The sequence below is a fragment of the Mobula birostris genome, chromosome 19 (genome assembly GCF_030028105.1).
Source record: "Mobula birostris isolate sMobBir1 chromosome 19, sMobBir1.hap1, whole genome shotgun sequence".
Lineage (NCBI taxonomy): Eukaryota > Metazoa > Chordata > Chondrichthyes > Myliobatiformes > Myliobatidae > Mobula > Mobula birostris.
Window position 1 is genome coordinate 5,611,473 of NC_092388.1, and position 20,957 is coordinate 5,632,429.

Here is a 20,957-nt window from a genome sequence, read left to right on the forward strand (position 1 = left end):
CCGAGGACAGACTGTCTTCTTCAGCCTCCATTAAAATAGAGATGATCAGGTTATGGAGGTAGTCACAGCCAGGAAGATCCTAATAACAAGAAATGGCATCATACTCAAGCACTTCAGCAGTAGGTGTGGTGACCAGCGGGGGTAACAGGTTCTGGGAAGATTTGTGTACACTTTTGGGTCGTGTCAACACTATGTTCCTCTGATAGCAAGTAGATACACAATTGGGACAAGAAACTTGAAACGTTTATCTTAGTTCCATATAACTGGTAGGTTTGGGTTGAAGTTCAGGACCTAATTTCTGCAGTGAATTGCATTCTGCATTACAGTTCTAGTAATATTGTTGCTCAAGTCAGCTGGGGTTATTGGAGCTTTCATTAGTGGTTGGATATTGGAGCTGGCTTCCCCACAGGTGAATGTTAGAAAGGTGAACTTTAATACCTCTCTCCAGTGTCCTGTGTCATTGGGTGGTCCGATCTCACTCCCATGATCTGTTGAGCTTTTGGACCTTTCTGGAAATATTAGACAGCGTGTCTCCTGCTGGGTGTCATACTCCTGAGAAAGAGTTCTAGACCCCAGTTTCAACTTGGCTAATTGGCTAAAACTATGGCAACACACATCAAAGTTGCTGGTGAACGCAGCAGGCCAGGCAGCATCTCTAGGAAGAGTTAGTAAGAGATTGAAAGAGTTAGTAAGAGACAAAGGGTCTTGGCCTGAAACGTTGACTGTACCTCTTCCTAGAGATGCTGCCTGGCCTGCTGCATTCACCAGCAACTTTGATGTGTGTTGCTTGAATTTCCAGCATCTGCAGAATTCCTGTTGTTTGTGTGGCTAAAACTATGTTCACTGTGTACATCAAAATATCATCATGAAGATATTTCAGTTAGGGAACTATTCTGATTACAGCAAAACAATTATGCCATATTTATTTTAGTAACAGTGTCATACTTAATTATAACTCTGAGTTCTAGTAATCCAGTTAAACAATAAACAACCTTCTGATATTATTGTTCATGTGGATTGGTATCAAAGAGCTCTGTTTATATAAGATAGGATATAGTGGTACACCCAGGGGCCACTTTATTACACATAGGAGTGGAATGCAGCGTGATCTTCTGCTGCTGTAGCCCATCCATTTCAAGGTTTGACATTCAGAGAATCTCTTCTGCACACCACTGTTGTAACACGTGTTTATTTGAGTTATTATCACCTTCCTGTCAGCTTGTATCAGTCTGTTCATTCTTCTCTGGCCTCTCTCATTAACATGGTGTTTTCACACACAGAACATCCACTCACTGGATGTTTTTGTTTGTTTTTCGCACCATTCTCTGTAAACTCTAGAGACTGTTCTATGTGAAAATCCCAGGAGATAATCAAACCATCCCATCTGGCACCGACAATCATTCCATGGTCAAAGTCACTAAGATCACATTTCTCCCCCATTTTGATGTTTGGTCTGAACCTCTTGACCAGGTCTGCATGCTTCTATGAATTGAGTTGCTGCCACGTGATTGGCTGATTAGATATTTGCATTACCGGGCAGGAGTACAGGTGTACCTAATAAAGTGGCCACTGAGTGTATATTGGAAGTGGCTGGAAGTCGTTAGAAGAATTCTGTACATTTCCTGGTACTGAACTACTACCAGTTAAAATCAACAGATGGAAATCTAATGTGAGGAAGTTCTCATTATTGAGTTACTCAGGATAAAATACAAACCATTTTGCTGATGTGCATTTGCAAGCTTCCTGCTATGGAAAGGCAAGATTCCACCTCCTGCCAATCACAAGACTCCGAGGTGAAGAACGACTGCTTGGTTTAGCTCATCAGAAACGATACCCAAGTAGTTCACTCTCTTTGTAGAATACATGCAGAAAATACATAGAGATGAAATTCAAGAAAATCAATATTTAGCATAAATTTGTTCTCCAGACTGCTTGATCCACCAGTGATTGTGCCAAGCTTGAACTCTACAGATCGAGTCCTACCATGCAAATTAGACCATAAGACCACAAGACATCGGAGCAGAATTAGGCCATTCAGCCCATTGGGTCTACTCCACCATTCCATCATGGCTGATTTATTATCCCTCTCAAGCCAATTCTCCCACCTTTTCCCTGTAAACTCTGACACCCTGACACATCAAAAGCCTATCAACCTCTGCTTTAAATGTACCAAATGAGTTGGCCTCCACAGCCATCTGTGACAATGATTCACCACCCTCTGGCTAAAGAAATTCCTCCTCATCTCATCCAACAGTCTCTGTCTGAAATATCAATTGTTTATGCCTCTCCATAGATGCTGTGTGAGTTGCTGAATTCTTCCAAATTTTAATTAATTCTGGGAAAAAAATGATGAAGAAATTGGTTCATAGGATCTGGACAGTCCAACCTCATTGCTTTGTGGATTCTTTGTCAAAAATGTGCTTTTGTATTCTGTGAACTATTTAATTTTTCCAGCAAGCACGTGCATCCTTTTATTTCAGATGAAGGTGAGTTATGTTCAAGATTCAAGATCTTCAAGATTCGAATTTATTTATTATGTGTACATCAAAACATACAGTGAAATCTCTCAGTTGCATTAACAACCAACTCACCCAAGGGTATGCTGGGGCAGCCTGCAAGTGTCTCCACACATCTTGTTTACATACTGAATAGATGCAGAACATCAGATGTTATAAGATATTCCTTCAACTCTTCCTCTATCATCCCTAAAATTACAGGTTATCTATACAGTGCGGGACACTGTTAAATTCCACAGTTCTCTCAGTATTATGGGAGCTTCATTCGTATTCAGCTCTTATAGGAACATAATGGAAGAAAGCTTCTGTACTTTTATGTGCAGATCATATCAGTAAGGTGTGCCCATGTGTTGAGTGCAGGTACTAAAAGGTTGCTTCTTTAACTGATTCCGAGCCTGCATTCAAAATGATGTTTTGGTTCAGAACTGAAGATCAGTGTTTCCATTTTACAGGGAGATCTTTGCTGTTACCTTAAAATTACGCTTTGAAGTGAAGTCTTTGAGTGACAGAAAGTTTTTCTTTCCCTTCTGCCTTTTTTATTGTTTAAAGATACAGCACAATTTGGCCCCGTGAGTCACACTGCTCAGCAACCCACCTGTTTAACATAGCCTAATCACAAGACAATTGAAAATGGCCAATTAACCTACTAACCGGTACGTCTTTAAACTGGGAGGAAACTGGAGCACCCGGAGGAAACCCAAATGCTCACAGGGAAGAAGGTACAAACTCCTTACAGACAACATCGGAATTGAACTCCAAACACCGAGGCCCGTAGCTGTTATAGCATTTCACTTACCATACACAAAAATGATAATTTGCCAAGTAAATGATATGAAGTCACTTCTGGTTTGCAACAGAGAATAAGTCGTATCATGTAACTTTGACAAGCTTCTATAGATGAACAGTGGAGAGTATCCTGACTGGTTGAATCACAGTCTGGTATGGAAACACCTATGCCCAGGAATGAGTTACAGCCCAGTCCATCACAGGCCAATCTTTCCCCACCACTGAGCACACCTCCATCGAGCACTGCCACAAGAAAGCAGCATCCATCATTAACGGCCCTCTCTATCAGCTCATGCACCCTTCTTGTTACTACTGTAGGGAAGGAGATAAGGAGATGTAGAAGCCTCAGGTCCCACACCACCTGGTTCAGGAACAGTTATTACCCTACAACCATTAGGCTCTTGAACCAGTGTGAATAACTTCACTCACCTCAACAATGAACTGATTCCATAACCTATGGACTCACTTTCAAAGACTCTACAGTTCATGTTCTCAATATTATTTATTACTTATTTAATCTTCTTATTTTTTTAAATATTCGCACAGTTTGTCTTCTTTTGCAAATTAGTTGTTTGTTCATCTTTGTGTATAGTTCTTCATTGATTCTATTGTATTTCTTTTTTACTGTAACTGCCTACAAGAAAACAAAACTCGGGGTAGTATGTGGTGACGTATACTGTACATACTTTGTTAATGAATTTACTTTGAACTCTGACCAGGGTCTCTGAGACATTTCTGATCCTGTCTGTAAAACACTGGGCTACCATTGTCCCCTCTTTAACAGCAAATGCACTTCACTCATCGGTGACCATTTCACTCTGCTTTAATGTGTGCTGAAGGGAAATGGGTGGGGAATAATAGTATTGAATTTGCCTATTCACTGTTATGATGCATGTACACACTCAGTGGCCACTTTATTAGGTACCTCCTGTACCTAATAATGTGGCCACTGGATCTGTGCTTGTGGCAGTCTGCTGTTGTGGCTCATCCACTTCAAGCTGTGCGTTCAGAGATACTCTTCTGCACACCACCGCTGTAACGCATGGTTATCTGAGTTGCTGTCGCATTTGTAAATTCAGTTGACTCCATCTTGGGTACTAGCCAATAAAGTACCCAGGAACCTTCAGGGAGCGGTGTCTCAGAAAGGCAGCGTACATTATTAAGCACCCCCAGCACCCAGGGCATGCCCTTTTCTCACTGTTACCATCAGGTAGGAGGTACAGAAGCCTGAAGACACACACTCAGTGATTCAGGAACAGCTTCTTCCCCTCTGCCATCCGATTCCTAAAAGGGCATTGAACCTGTGAACACTACCTCACTTTTAAAATATATATTATTTTTATTTTTGCACAATTTTTAATCTGTTCAATATACATTTACAGTAATTGATTTATTTATTTGTTTATTTACTTATTCTTCTATATTATGTATTGCATTGAACTGCTGCTGCTAAGTTAACAAATTTCATGACACATGCCGGTGATAATAAACCTGATTCTGATTCCTCTGAAACAGTCCTGCCATTCTCCTCTTGCCTCTCTCATTAACAAACTATTTTTGCCCATAGAAATACCACTCACTGGATATTCTTTGTTTCTTGCACAAAAAAACTAGATTGGCTGGTTCTGAGATACTGAAACAACCCTGTCACTCATCAACAATTATTCCATGGTCAACTCAATGCATGAAAGCATGCCGACATGGTCAAGAGGTTCAGTTGTTGTTCAGACCAGACATCAGAATGAGGAAGAAATGTGACCTAAGTGACTTTGACCATTGAATGATTGTTCAACCCAGATGGGGTGGTTTGAGTATCTCAAAATCTGCTCATCTCCTGGCATTTTCAGGTGCAAGAGTTTCGAGAGTTTTCAGAGAATGGTGTGAAAACAAAAAAAAAACAGTGAGCACCAGTTCTGTGAGTAAAGACACCTTGTTAATGAGAGAGGACAGAGGAGAATAGCCGGATTGGTTCACGTTGACAGGAAGGTGACAGTAACTCAAATAACCACATGTTACAACAGTGATGTGCAGAAGAGCATCTCTGAATGCACAACATGTTGAACCTAGAAATGGATGGGCTACAGCAGCAGAAGATCTTGAAGTTACACTCAGTGGCCACTATATTAGGTGCAGAAGGTAGCTCATAAAGTGGCCAGTGACTGTATATTAACGTGTACATTTACATGTATTAGGAAATTGCTGTGGTATGTTGGAGCTCTTGTGAAAGTTAACACAGATGCCAACAATGGTTCAACTTTGCCATGCATTCTCAAACTTCTCTTTAACTTCCAGCTCATGTTTCGGAGAAAGTTTTGAAATTTTGTACATAGAATTTCCACAATATTACACAACAACTCGAAATTGACCTGCTGGAAACTGATAAAGTGATTAAAGGTGTCAAATTTAAAGTAAATGATCGGGTACTCAGACAACTCTCAACATTAGTTATGTACTGCATGTATAACAAGGCCCACGGTAGGTCACTATTAGAGCTCAGGAGGGTCTGGAGTTCAATTCCAATGTTGTCTGTAAGGACTTTGTATGTTCTCCCCATGAGTGTGTGGGTTTCCTCTGCGTGCTCCAGTTTCCTCCCACAGACCAAAGACATCATTGTAAACTGTTCTGTAATTCGTTCATTCATTCATTATGAGCCGTGCCATAGGCGATCATGGTCTTTGACCATGGTTGTTCTGGGCAAGTTTTTCTACGGAAGTGGCCTTCTTCTGGGCTGTGATTAGACTAGGGTTAAATACGTTAGTTGCTGGGTGGTGCAGTTGGTTGGGTGGAAGGGCCTGGTCAGCACTGTTTGTCTAAGCAAAAAACAAACAAACAAACAAATGAATAAATGTATATATGAAAATTTGGTGCGTTGGCGCGTGGCCAAGTGGTTAAGGCGTTTGTCTAGTGATCTGAAGGTCGGTAGTTTGAGCCTTGGCTGAGGCAGCGTGTGTGTCCTTGAGCAAGGCACTTACCACACATTGCTCTGCGACGACACTGGTGCCAAGCTGTATGGGTCCTAATGCCCTTCCCTTGGACAACATTGGTGTCGTGGAGAGAGGAGACTTGCAGCATGGGCAACTGCTGGTCTTCCATACAACCTTGCCCAGGCCTACGCCCTGGAAACCTTCCAAGTTGCAAATCAATGGTCTCATGAGACTAACGGATGCCTATATATATGAAAATTAACCATATTTATGGTAAGGAATAACTTCACCCACCCATTGTCAAATATAAAGGTCTACCTGGCCAATATATTGAAAGTACCATGGTTAGTATTAATAGAGCAGGGTTTTCTTACTGAGAATTTCGGTATGACTATCTTTAATTTCCACACCCCTTCCCCACTACCTCCACCCTCCCCGTCGCTGGGTTGATCAAGAAATTAAGAAGCTCTAATAAAGGATAAAGGCTGCAGGAGTTGCGAGGGAAGTTCTGGCTTCTTCCCTTTCCAGCCCCGGCCCAAGACATCGACTGTCCACTCCCCTCCACAGATGCTGCCTGACCTGCTGAGCGCGTCCAGCGCCTTGGGCGCCTGGGTGTTGCGCTGGGTTTCCAGCGTCTGCGGAAAGATGCTGGTGTTTATGATTTGCCGGGGGAGGGAGGGAGGGGCATGTTGCATTTCTCTTCCCCCCACCCCGAGCCCCCAGCAGGGTGTCTTTGATGCAGCGGAGGTGTCTGCCCCTGCTAGCCCACCCGTCCAGCGGCGCGGTGTCCCAGCCGGGCGCAGCCCCTGCCCTGCCTGCCTGTCCTGCTCGGGGCTTCGGCGGCTCGGTGGAAGGATCCTGGGAGCTAGTGATGTCAGGCAAGGCTGGGTCATTTGAAGGTTAGCAGGCTGGCTGCGGTTCAGAGAAAGTTCACTCGCATACATTAGGCAGCGCAGTCTCTGCAACTGAGGCAGGCTCGGGTGTTTTTTTTACATATCCCCCCTTCTCTTTTTGACACAAGGAGCAGGAAGTGAGAGGGGTGGGGGAAAGCCGAGCGGGGTAGGAGGGGAGGGGGGAGAGTTAGGGCAAGCGTGGCCAGCGGCCGGACAGCGCTGGGGCATTGTCCGCGCAGCCAGAGCCCAGCGCCGGGCTCTCCCTTCCGACACCCGCCCCGCTCCGCTCCGAACCTCACCCCGCTCCCCTTCTTCATTATTTATTATTATCTCGAACCGAGCGCCGTAAACCGCCTTGAGGGGAGGGGAGGGGAGGGGAGGGTGTTGTTGGTGAAAATGGCAAGTGATCATTTGGATCGGTGACAGGCTTTTAGCCGTGTTGTCTGTCTTAATTCATGGGAAAACAGCCCGGCGTGCCAAGAGAGAGGGAGAGGGAGAAAAAAGAGAAGAGGGAAGGAAAAAGAAACAAAATATAAGGGCAGAGTTTTGATGGGAGTTGGGACAACTTTTTTTTTCGTTTGCAAATTTCCCCACACCCAGAGAGAGCGAGAGAGAGAGAGAGAGAGTGAACCAGTGTTGGCTTCGCAGGTTGCGGGCTGCAGCCTCCCGTCATGTTTGACTGCATGGATGTCCTCGCTGTCAGTCCTGGGCAGATGCTGGATTTCTACACTCCGAGCCCGTCTTCTTGCATGCTCCAAGAGAAAGCTCTGACCGCATGCTTCAATGGACTGACACACAGGGAATGGCAACCGAAACCCAGCACTCAATGTAGGTTGTGTTTATCATTATCGTTCATACTGCATATGATAGAAAACGTTGCATGTCCGCTTATTTTTTTTCTTTCCTCGCTCTCTCTCTCTCTCCCCTTCTCTAACACAGCCCCTCTCCCCTTCCCTCATCTGTCCCTGGACAGTGTTAATCTGTAGTGGGCATCAGCGTTTAGCCGTGCCTGGCAGGCAAGGACTCTGGTGTGACAGCAGTGGAGAGTCGCTGCTTACTTTTCGTCACTTCTGCACTGGCTTTCGCATCTTTACACAGAGTGCCGAGGAATGCAGTTAGTTAGTAAACAGCGGTGCAAGCGTTAAGATTAGGGAAACAAAAAAAACACACAGAATTGGAAAATGAAACACTCACTTCTCTCAGTTCTCCCCCCGTTTGAAGGTTGCTAACAAGCAGGGACATCGAGAGGGTTGCTCCGTCTCTCGCTAGACACCGTTTCCAATAAATCTCCATCAGTCCCTCCTTAGCTGTCTGTCTGCACTAGGCAGAAAATTTAAAGCGGTTCTTTTCCAAAGTGTCACTTTCGTTCATTCATTTCCACCGGGTTTTATATCCCTCTGTAATGGAATCGCGGAATGGTATTTGCAGCGGAATAAGTGCGTGTGGGAGTTTTGTTTTTCATATTCTCGGCGAAGTGGCTTTTCATTATCGTTCTACCACTCTTGTAGCCCTCAGACATTATTTAAAACCATTTAGATAAAACAAATAAAGACTTTCCCTTATCAGAAACATCGTTTCTGGTTTTATAAACGAAAAATTGTGGATAAAGCAATTAGCACAACAGTCAAAGGAATGGCCAAACCCGCTGACATCGATTATAAACGTGAAAAAAAAGATTTAAAAAATTGTTTTATAGCTAAGTGCGTCTCTCATAAAAAAAGTGTTATTTTCGTTAAGGTTAGGTAGTGGCGCGCACTCTTAATGTGTCGAATAATATTTTCATTCTGCAACCGCCTCGTTTATTCATATCGAAGTGTTTATCGTTTGACTTTGTCTTGGACATCTTATGGCCATTATTTGCAGGATATAATTCCGATTTTAGTTTCAACCGCCAACGCAAATACAATTTATAAGAATATTTTCTGTTTCTTTTTGAAGAGATTTGATGTTTCTAATGCAAATTGAAAAACACAATATTACCGTGGCATTCAGGGATACGCTAGGCTGTCAAATGATTTATATAACGTTAAACGGGCTTTTATTTGAACGTTGCTTCAGGGGCAGCTACGGTACAAAAGCAGATTCTAGAGGGTAAATCTGGAGATGATATTGCCCCGGAATCGCAGCGACCACAGACCTCAGTATTTCCTGGCGCGCTGTTCCTCGTTAAGCACTTTGTGGCCTGTGTTTAGCAGAGACTACAGATTGATCGCATTGCCCAGCCACAGATCTGAAAAACCTTTCTTTCATTGTGCCACTCTAATGAAAAGGAGATTGAGAGAGCTGACAATACTGAGGTTTTAGTAATGTAATAATGTTGTAAGAGACACTTAAATTACCTGTTTGATGTACAATCAGCAATTTCAGGCGTTAAAAGGGGAAAAAAAATCAATCGGCGGTACAGTAACTTGTCCCCTGTGTGCTGCTAACATCTGTACACTGCTTTTCTTAAACACTTCACTTCAAAGTTTTATGGGCAAATCTCGGTGTCTTTGGGGTTTAATTAAGTTATTACAATGAAAACTGATGCAAATATAACTCAATTCCACGGCGGGTTTTCGGTGCACGAGCAGTATATTCTTATATTGAGGGGTTCCTCGGGTTAAATTATTAATTCATTGTGCTTTTAGAACAACTTAAGAGTGATTATTTACCTGTATGTAACTAACATGGCACTGGCATCTTATATAAGTGGAACATAATCTGGTCCAGGAGTGCTATCAAAGTGATTGGACATTGCAGCTAATCTCTCTTTTTATAAATAACCTTTCCCTACAATTGCTTTGCTTTAATCATTCATTAGTAGGAAATGAATAGGTTTTCGAATCTGTTTATTTTAAATAGATGAAGGGCTTTGGCCAAAATGTCGACTGTTTACTCCTCTTCTTGGAAGCTGCCTGACCTACTGAGCTCCTCTAGCATTTTAGACTGTAAGACATAGGAGTAGAATGAGACCTTTCAGTCCATCGAGTCTGCTCTACCATTCCATCATGGCTGATTTATTATCCCTCTTAACCCCATGCTCCTGCCTTCTCCCTGTAACCCGTGATGCCCTGACTAACCTATCACTCTCTGCTTTACATATACCCAATGACCCGGCCTCCACTGCTGTCTGTGGCAATGAATTCCACACATTCACCACTCTCTGCATAGAGAAATTTCTCCTCATCTCTGTTCCTTCTATTCTGAGGCTGTTCCCCTGGTCCTATAGGGAACATCCTTTCCACATCCACTCTATCTAGGCTTATCTTGCACATATGGAACATAATCTGTTTCAACTCGCAGGTGTGATATTGCAGCCTTAGAAAAGACACAGTCTACTTGTTTTTATTTATAACTGAGGTGTATCTTTCCCTGTGAGTGTCGTGCTTTAATCGAAGCTCAAAAGTTCAAAGTAAATTAATTATCAAAGTGCAGGTATGTCACGATATACAACTCCGAGATTAATTTTCTTGCAGGAGGACTCAATAAATCCAATAATCGTAATAGAATTGATAGAAGACTGCACCAACAGGATGGACAGCCAGTGTGCAAAAGACAACAAATTGTGTAAATACACAGGGAAAGAAAAAAATAAATAATAATAAATAAGCAATACATATTGAGAACATGAAATGAAGAGTACCTGAAACTGAGTCCATAGGTTTTGGGAACAGTTCAGTGATGGGGAAAATGAAATTGAGTGAAACTACCCCCTCTGCTTTCAGAGCCTGGTGGTTGACGGGTAATAACTGTTTCTGATCCTGGTGGAGTGAGTCCTGAGGACATTAAAATCATAAATACAACAGATTCTGCAGATGCTGGAAATCCAGAGCAACGAAGTGCTGGAGCAACTTACTTTAACTAGATGAAGTGTCCTGATGAAGGGTCTCAGCCTGAAACGCCGACTGTTTATTCCTCTCCATAGATGCTGCTGAGTTCCTCCAGCTTTTTGTGTGTGTGTGTTGCTCTGGATTGCCATCAACTGCAGAATCTCTAGTGCTTAGGTTTTTAAAATATTGTCGAAAAGAAAGCTATGTGTTTTTTTCCTCTTAGCATTTTCCAGTGCTGCTCAGAGTATCTCCACTAGGAGGTGTGTGGTATAGTTTAGGTAACGCTCCCTCTTTCTTGGGAGGTAAATGATTTCTGCCCAGTGACTTCCAATGGTACCAATCAGAGAGTTAGCATTTAACTCACAGGTAGTTAGCAGTTTATGGCTATGAATCCCTAATTTTAGTCTGTTTGTGGCTTCAAAACTATGTTCTGCATCAGTATGAAGTGTGTAAAAATAAGAATGGAATGCCAAATTTCATACTGTGATAGAATATCTAAACTTTTTCTCTAACTCTATTCTTAGCAGCCCTCTAAGAGCATGTGATTTATATCTGATTTAGATGGTTAACTTTGTTTGTGGGAATAGATGGGTGACAACCGTGTAAGTCATTATGAATTTATTCATTTATTCACCATACACGTTTACATGAATTTGGAATTTAGTATTAATCAGAATAGATCACGATTAGGAAACTGCACACATATTTTGATAATGAATGTTCTTTGAATTTGCTGTGGTGTGTTGGCGTGACATGCAAAAAAAACAAAATGACATTCGACAACTATAAAACCATAAGATGTTGGAGCAGAGTTAAGCCATTCAGCCCGTCGAGTCTGCTCTGTCATTCAGTCATGGTTGATTTATTATCCCTTTCAAACCCACTCTCCTGTCTTGTCTTGTAACCTTTGACGTCCTTACTAATCAGGAACCTGTCACCCTTCGCTTTAAATATAATCAATAACTTAGCTTCCACAGACGTCTGTGAGGCCACAGATTCACCATCCTCTAGCTAAAGAAATTCCTCTTCATCTCTGTTCTAAAGGGACATCCTTTTATTTTGAGGTTGTGCCCTCTGGTCCCAGAGTCCCCCAATATTAGAAGCATCCTTCCCCTATCCGTTCTATCTAGGCTTTTCAATATTCGATAGGGTTCAATGAGATACCCCTTCATACTTCTAGACTGTAGTGAGTGCAGCCACAGTGATGACAAGTAAAGCAACAATTTGAGGAGAGTCTCAGCCCGAAATATTAACTATTTAATCAGGGATTCCCAACCTGGGGTCCGCACGCCTGTCTGTTAATGGTTGGGGGTCCACGGGCCTGTCCATTAATGGTTGGAGGGGGGTCCACGGGCCTGTCCGTTAATGGTTAGGGGGGGTCCACGGGCCTGTCCGTTAACAGTTGGGGGTCCAGAGGCCTGTCCGTTAACGGTTGGGGGGATCCACGGGCCTGTCCGTTAACAGTTGGGGGTCCACAGGCCTGTCCGTTAATGGTTAGGGGGGTCCACGGGCCTGTCCGTTAATGCTTGGGGGGAGCCCACGGGCCTGTCCGTTAACAGTTGGGGGTCCACGGGCCTGTCCGTTAATGACTGGGGGGGCGGTGTCCAAGGGCCTGTCCATCAATGGTTGGAGGGGGGGTCCACGGGCCTGTCCGTTAACAGTTGGGGGGATCCATGGGCCTGTCCGTTAACGGCTGGGGGTCCATGGGCCTGTCCGTTAACGGCTGGGGGGTCCATGGGCCTGTCCATTAACGGTTGGGGGGGTCCACGGGCCTGTCCATCAATGGTTGGAGGGGGGTCCATGGGCCTGTCCATTAATGGTTGGGGGTCCACAGACCTGTCCATTAACGGTTGGGGGTGCACGGGCCTGTCCGTTAACGGTTGGGGGTCCACGGGCCTGTCTGTTAACGGCTGGGGGTCCACGGGCCTGTCCGTTAACGGTTGGGGGTCCACGGGCCTGTCCGTTAATGGCTGGGGGTCCACGGACCTGTCCGTTAACGGTTCGGGGTCCACGGGCCTGTCCGTTAATGGCTGGGGGTCCACGGGCCTGTCCGTTAACGGCTGGGGGTCCACGGGCCTGAAGAAGGTTGCTGTAGATGATGCCTGACCTGCTGAGTTTCTACAGCACTTTGTGTTACTAACAATCTGAGATTGCAGTATCAGAAAAAAAGGTTTAAAAATATAATCTAGAACTGCACACGATAGATTAGTTTTACAGATTATGCTTTACGTTTACAGGACAGCTGTTTTCTGCACATAGTTTAATTCATCAGTTCATTGTCGTCATATTGACTGACAAATTGTTAGTTGCCTGATTATAGGAACCTTAAAATGGAATGAGGAAGTAATTTACAATGTTGTGTAATTGTAACAGCTACTTGGTATTCGTCAATGTCACATCCCACTCCATTTAATTGAGGATGTGTAATGGTACTTTGAAAGAAAGGTTTAATTAATTAATGGTTTTGTTCTAGCTGAAATGAGGCGGGATTACAATAAGAAGTGGTTGTCATGATGACTCATTTTGGGGGCTTTCTGTTCAGGGGGTGTATGTGCTAGAGTCATTGGTAACTAAACCAACATACTCTCTCAACCTTACACTCCCCATCACTGAAATGCCCCCACACCCTATGGACTCACTTTCAAGGACTCTTCACCTCATGTTCTCGATAATTATTGCTTATTTATTTATATGTCTTTTGCACATTGCTTGTTTGTCAGTCCTGTTGGGTGCAGTCTTTCCATTGATTCCATTGTGTTTCTTGGATTTGCTGTGCATTCCTACAAGAGAATGAACCTCAGGGTTGAACATGGTGACATATCTGTTTTGTTAATTATCAAAGTACATGTATTATAATAGATTTACTTTGAACCTTGAAAAGCTGTGGTCATAGAAACCGGTTCTTCATCCTGTGATTTGCATGCCAACCACTGTACTGATCAATATATTCCCTACACGGCATCAAGGACACATATACAGAAAGGTGCCGGAAAATGGCCAGTAATGTCATAAAGGATCTCACCCACCCTGCCCATGGACTGTTTGTCTCACTCCCATCGCACCAGGACCATCAGACTCAAAAACAGTTACTTTCCCCAAGCGGTAAGGCTGATCAGCACTTCCACCCGCTAACCCACCCCTCCACACCCCCAACCACCGCTATTCTACCATTTCCTGTCAGGTTTACCTTAGGTACAGACCCTCCTGTGCCTAGCATCACTTTACGGACATACAATCAATCTATGTATATTAGCTATCTTATATATTTATGTTTATTGTGTTTTTTAGAATTATTATTGTGTGCCTTATCTTATTGTGTTTTTTTTGGGGTGCATCAAATCCAGAGTAACAATCATATCTTTCTCCTTTACACTTGTGTACTGAAAATGACCTGAAATAATCCTGAATCTTGAATCTATCTTCTCAGAGAAGCAGTTTAATTGTTTGATTCGATTAATTGGTATTCTCATCTCATTAAACAATCTTGAATCTTGAATTTACTTTGCAAATAGTTTTCAAATAATCAGGGGACTGATTGTATATTAACATTGAATTATAAAAATGCTGTGATTATTTTTTTCCTGTTAGCTAGACTGTAAGTGCTATAACTAACCACAGAATATGATGTTTCATTTATAAGGTAAGATAAGATTAGTTTCATTTGTCACATGGACATCAAAACCGCTGTCGTAAAGGAGTTACTACGACGTTCCCGCCATGACTGCATGGAGTTTCCTCCGGGTGTCCCACGTTCCAAAGACATCCAGATTAAGCGTAGTGAGTTCTGGGTGTGCTGCATTGGCACTGGAAGTGGGGCAATACTTGTGGGCTGCCCGCGGCACAATCCTCAGATTGTACATCATTGATGCAAGATGACATATAGGAAACATCAAAACTGACAGTGAATTGCATCATTTGTGTCAACGACCCACACAGTCTGGATATGAGTTGCCCACAAGTGTGGCCGTGCTGCCAGCACCAATGTAGCATGCCCACAACTCACTAACACTAACCACCGTGTCTTTGGAATGTGGGAGGAATCCAGATCAACCCCCCTCCCCGAAGAAATGCACAAGGTCACGGGAAGAACCTACAAACTCCTCGCAGACAATGGTGGGAATTGCACCCTGATGGCGGGCTCTGTAAAGTGTTGTGCTAGCCGCTACCCCCTGACATGATATGTCAAAAGCAGGCTTCGAGGGTGCAATGGAATCATTATTGGTTACAGTATAAGTTGCAACAAAGAATAAATAAAGAAAAAATAAGTTAGAAAAGAAACATCAATTTTTTTGTTTTGTACTTTAAAATAAGCTTTTGAAAATAGTTTATTCACTGGATGTGCTCATATTCTGTGGTTAGTTATAGATCTTACTGCCTAGCAAACAGTAATGGTGAACTGCCTTTTTAATTTAGTCTAATAATGTAATGAATGATTTCAAGGATCAACGTTATTCACCATATACATTTACATGTATTAGAAATTTGCTGTTACGTGTAGGTGCAACTTGCAACAAAAGACAACATTCAGCTATTATAAAGAATCACATAAAGATAAAGTTAGTAGTGCAGCCATGGAATAAAATATACATAAATACCAGTATGTATTTGCAATGTAAACACCACTATAAAAAGTAGTTTAAACTGTTTACAGTGCAGTTCCAATGTGCTGTCACTCTGGAAGAACCAATCTGAAGGTCAAGTTTAAGTTTATTGTCAACTGACTGTACATATAGACAACCAAATGGAACAGCTTTCCTCTGGATCATGGTGCACCCCCAAAACATACATCACAGCACATGAAACAAAATATTACTTTAAATAAGTTAATAAAATATCATTCAAAATGTATATAGAGGCAACACTCAACTGTACAGTAAACAGATCACTCTCCTAGTGACGAGACCTCAGTGGTGGCAAGGTATTCATTAGTTTCACTGCCTGAGGGAAGAAGCTGTTACCCAGTCTGACAATCCTAGTCCTGATGCTCCTGTACCTCCTTCCTGACGGTAGTGGGTCAGAGAGACTGTGGGATGGGTGGTAGGAACCCTCAAACATGCTTCAGGCCCTTTGTCTACAATGCTTCTGTTAAATGTCACAGATAGTGTGGGGGAGAGGAGACCCCGGTGATGCTCTCAGCTCTTATGTATCCTGGGCAGGGTGGTGGTGAGAATAGTGTGTGCTTCATCCTTCTAAAGCAGGGGTTCCATGGACCCCAGGTTGGGAATCCTTGGTTTAGATAGTTGATTCAGGAAAGCATCTCTAAGAGGCCTTGAAGATGGTATGCATTGTGGTAACATTGCTTTGATGGTGAATGGAGTAACTAGTGAACTGGTACCTGTTCTCTCCTTGGTTGAGCATTGTTGCAACTGACTAAAACTGAGCCACACAGAAGCTGTAACGGGAAATAGAAAAGCCTTTATTCACACAGCAAACCTCCAGGAGAAGGAGAGGGGGGTGGGGGGGGGCAGAGAGAGAGAGAGAGAGAGAGGGAGGGAGAGGGACGGAACCTCACTCTTCTAAGAGGATGTTTGCATTTCTTCAGCAGAACTTACTGTCCGTAATGCCACTGGTGTTTAGGACAGCAATGAAGGTCTTCCATTTCTGTTTGTCCTTGACCATCTTGGTCTGGGTCTGGGTCTTGGTGGTGTTCAGGCTTCCCTCATCGTGCCAGTAGCCTCGGGGCGACTCCAGCCAGCACAGCCCTCTGGGTCATTGAGGCACTCAAGCTCCAAACTATGACAAGGTTGTGGTCCTCTTGGAGGTCTTCAACACAAATACAACAATAACTATTAACTACATTTTAATTGCTATAATCATCTTCTTAACTTTAACAATTTGAATATAGTCAGGTAAATTTAAAGGTTTACATATTTGCAATGGCAGCACGCCCCAAATAGCCGAATCTCTTTGACTATTCAATACTGGAATCTGATCCAAAAGCCTCTTTGACTACAAACACCACACACCCAAAGTATCATCATCATCATCATGTCCTGAAAAAGGGTCTCAGCCCAAAACACAACTGTGTGTTCATTTCCACAGATGCTGTCTGATCTGCTCAGTTCTTCCAGCATTTTGTGTGTGTTACTCTGGGTTTCCAGCATCTGCAGCCTTTCTTGTGTTTATCATCATTATGTGCCGTGTCGTGTGACGTGGGTGATCATGGTCTTCCGCCCATCTTTTAATCTGAGAAGTTCTATCAAACTCTTCAGAAATGTTGCCTGTCCATCCCTTGACGTACCTCATGAATGTCCCAAAATAAACCCCTTCTGTTACAGTGTTGAGGGATGGTGCTGCGAATTAGCAAGAAAGCAGATCTGTTCTGAACTGTGCATTCAGTGACAGGGATACATCCTTAACAACAGGAGTATTCATCCCTTACCTTCCCTGATGTAGTAGTTCCAATGTGACAGAATGAAAACGACCTGCTAAACTCAGGGACGGAAAACAACACTGATACAACACTAACCCTTTATCTCCAGGGAATTTAGTGTTTCACTAAACACAAAGTATCAGCTGGAAATTTGCTACTTCAGTTGGTACTTCCAATGTGACAGCACATTGGGTAAACACTTCAAACCACTTTTTATAATGTTGCTGACATTGCAAATTGTGAACAGGTTTTACTTCCTGAAGACTGGTTCTAGAACACAGAGCAGTGCAGTACAGTGCAGGCCCTCTGTCCTATGATGTTGTGCCAACTTTTTAACCTATTCTGAGATCAATCTAACCCTTCCCTCCTACATTGACCTTCACTTTTCTATCATTGTAGAAGTTACCATATAGTCTCCATTCTCTCCATTTTAGAGAATGTGCAATGTCCATCAGACTAGATTGCTCTTTAGTCAGAAACACAAGAGGCTCTGGAGACGCTGGAAATCCAGCGTAACACACACAAAATGCTAGGGGAACTCAGCATCCCTGGAAGGAAAAGAGCAGATGCTGTTTCGGGGAATTAGTTCATCCATAATTGCTCAACTTGTAATTTTAAATTCCCAGAATTATCCCTCACAGGCACTATGAGAGTCAGGTTTATTACCACTGACATGCACTCAGTGGCCACATTATCAGGTACACCTGCTCATTAATGCAAATATCCGATCAGCCAATCTGTGGCAGAAGCACAATGCATGAAAGCATGCAGACATTGTCAAGAGGTTCAGTTGTTGTTCAGACTAAACATCAGAATGGGGAAGAAATGTGATCTAAGTGACGTTGACCATGGGAGGATTGTTTGTGCCAGACAGGGCGGTTTGAGTATCTTGGAAACTGCTCATCTCTTGGGATTTTTATGCACAAGGGTCTCTAGGGTTTACAGAGAATGGTGCAAAAAAACAGCTAGTGAGTGGTAGTTCTGTGAGTGAAAATGGCTTATTAATGAGAGAGGTCAGAGGAGAATGGCCAGACTGGTTCAAGCTGACAGGAAGGTGACAGTAACTCAAAAACTCATGTTCCAAGTGGTGTGCAGAAGAACATCTCCAAATATTGAACCTTGAAGTGGATGGGCTACAGCAGCAGAAGACCATGAACATACACCCAGTGGCCACTTTATTAGGTACAGGAGGTATCTAATAAAGTTGCCACTGAGTGTATGTTGTGTCGTTTGTGGCTTCTGCCATGTACAGTAGATAGCGTGAAAGGGTTGAGGAATCCAATCAGTCCCTTCTCACCTCTCACAGAACACCTCGCTTCAGAATTGGTCATATTTGGCAGACAACACTGGACAACAAAAACTGTTTTTTTTTGAAATCGCATATATTTGTTATTTCAATTCATAATTCAAGTCAATTAAAATGTTGCCTACAGTGTAAGCTGAAAAGCTTTCTACCTTGTCTAGGCGTGCTAAGGTAGAGTGAATGCTACACGGCAGGACAGGTTTTTGAAAGGCTGTAAAGACATCATGTACCCACTCTTCCATGCATTGCATTTACATGTATATCGGTTGATGCGCATGCTCTACGTGCATAACATATTGTATATACTCATTAGAATAAAATAATTGTACTTTTGGGAGTATTTGTGATAGCAAAATGTCTCATGAATGTTGCAGCAGCCACGATACTTTCTGTTATATTTAAATCTCAAAGACAGAGCATGACTCCACTTATTAAGAAAGTCCACGAGCTCTACTTTGGGTATAAAATTGGTGACCAAGGCAAAGCCTGGGCTCCTCACATTTGTTGTGCAACATGCGCTGTTGATCTTAGAGCTTGCCTCAGAGGTACTCGGAAGTCAATGCTGTCGCTGTCCCAATGATATGGCGAGAACAGAAGGAGCACGTGAGAGACTGCTACATCTGTCTGACCAGTGTGTCTAGTTTCTCTGCTAAAAACAAGAAATCCGTTGACTACCCAATCTCCAATCAGCCATGAGACCTGTGCTGCTTGATGGTAGTCTTCCTGTACAGAGACATGGAGTCTAGAGGAGGCTGATGAAAAACGCACAAGCCAGGAATGGAAAGCGACACTAATACTGATACAGATTTTAAACCCTTGATGTCAAGTGAGCTTCATCTGATAACTCAATCTGAGTTAAATGATCTGGTCAGAGACTTGGTTTTAAAAAGGGGAAAAGCAGAATTAATGGGTTCAAGACTGCAAGGATGGAACCTACTGTCATCAGGGACAACAATTTCTGTGAAGGATTTTGATATTTGAGGCAGTTGTTTCCCAGAATAACTAATACCATGAGTAAGGAAGACATTTTTATTGGTCCACAAGCCAAAAAGATCATCAATGACAGACAATTCCAGAACTCCCAATGAGACCAGAGAAAATCACATGGAAGGCATTCAAGGATGTTGTTGAAAATTTGCTTGGTAACTACAGAGCACCAAACTGCATGCTTCTGGTTGACAACATGTTTCAAGCACAGAAAACCATGAAGTGCAACATGTCACTAAAGATTTATTTCTGCATTCCCATTTAGATTTCTTCCCTGCAAATCTTGGCACTGTCAGTGACAAGCATGGTGAAAGGGTTCACCAGAACATTGCGGTCATGGAGAAATGGTATCAAGGTAACTGGAATCCATCAATGCTGGCAGATTATTGTTGGACACTTAAGCAAGAAGTCTCAGTCACCGACTACAAATGAAAATCATCAGCAAAGCATTTTTTGCTTAGTTGAACTATTGCAAAGTGTCAACACTGTTATGTAATTAAAGCATTAGTTTCAATAAAAGTTAATTTCTGGTTTCTCCAAATTCCTTACTGTTTCAAGAGGTCTGAAGTTATGTTTGTGTTCAGCTTCAAGCAGACTATCATAACCACAAATAATTTCTGAGGAAGCCATGCTTTTGAAAAAATCTGCTGTCCAGTGTAATTTCTTGAACAGTTGTGACTCAGATGATTGATTTTGGCATCAATGGTATTTTGTTATATGTCAAAGAGACACATCAAAGACATATGAATGTTACTAAGAGTCTGCAAATTTGTCAGTTCACTTGGGAGCTCAAAGCCCAGTGTCTGCAGGCCTGAGTTTGTGTCTGCTGGGGAGCTCAAAGCCCAGTGTCTGCAGGCTCGAGTCTGAGTCTGCAGAGGAGGCCAAAGCCCAGTGTCTACAGGCCTGAGACTGAATCTGCTGGGGAGCTCAAAGCCCAGTGTCTGCAAGCCTGAGTTTGAATCTGCTGGGGAAACCAAAGCCCACTGTCTACAGGCCTGAGTCTGAGTCTGCTGGGAAAACCAAAGCCCAGTGTCTGCAGGCCTGAGTCTGAGTCTGCTGGGGAGGACAAAGCCCAGTGTCTGCAGGCTCAAGTCTGTCTGCTGGGGAGCTCAAATCCCAGTGTCTGCAGGCCCGAGCCTGAGTCTGCTGGGGAGGCCAAAGCCCAGTGTCTACAGGCCTGAGCCTGAGTCTGCTGGGGAAACCAAAGCCCAGTGTCTGCAGGCCTGAGTCTGAGTCTGCTGGGGAGCTCAAAGCCCAGTGTCTGCAGGCCTGAGACTGAGTCTGCTGGGGAGCTCAAAGCCCAGTGTCTGCAGGCCCGAGTTTGAGTCTGCTGGGGAAACCAAAGCTCAGTGTCTGCAGGCCC

The 20,957-nt window shown here is 43.2% G+C and overlaps 1 protein-coding gene across 3 annotated transcripts in view; it reads left to right on the top strand.

Annotated features, from left to right (window-relative positions):
* The window catches only part of LOC140212405 (retinoic acid receptor beta), a 273,300-nt gene that overhangs the window by 57,176 nt on the left and 195,167 nt on the right, over positions 1-20,957 (top strand). The window contains exon 1 of one of the 3 annotated variants that reach the window (XM_072283156.1): positions 7,316-7,947. The exons of 1 other annotated variant lie outside the window; for it this stretch is intronic. In XM_072283156.1, coding sequence (XP_072139257.1) covers positions 7,791-7,947 — 157 coding nt within the window. In that variant the 5' untranslated portion in view covers positions 7,316-7,790. Of the gene's footprint in view, positions 1-7,315; positions 7,948-20,957 lie in introns of those variants that run through there. One more of the 3 variants, XM_072283158.1, reaches the window with a different exon arrangement.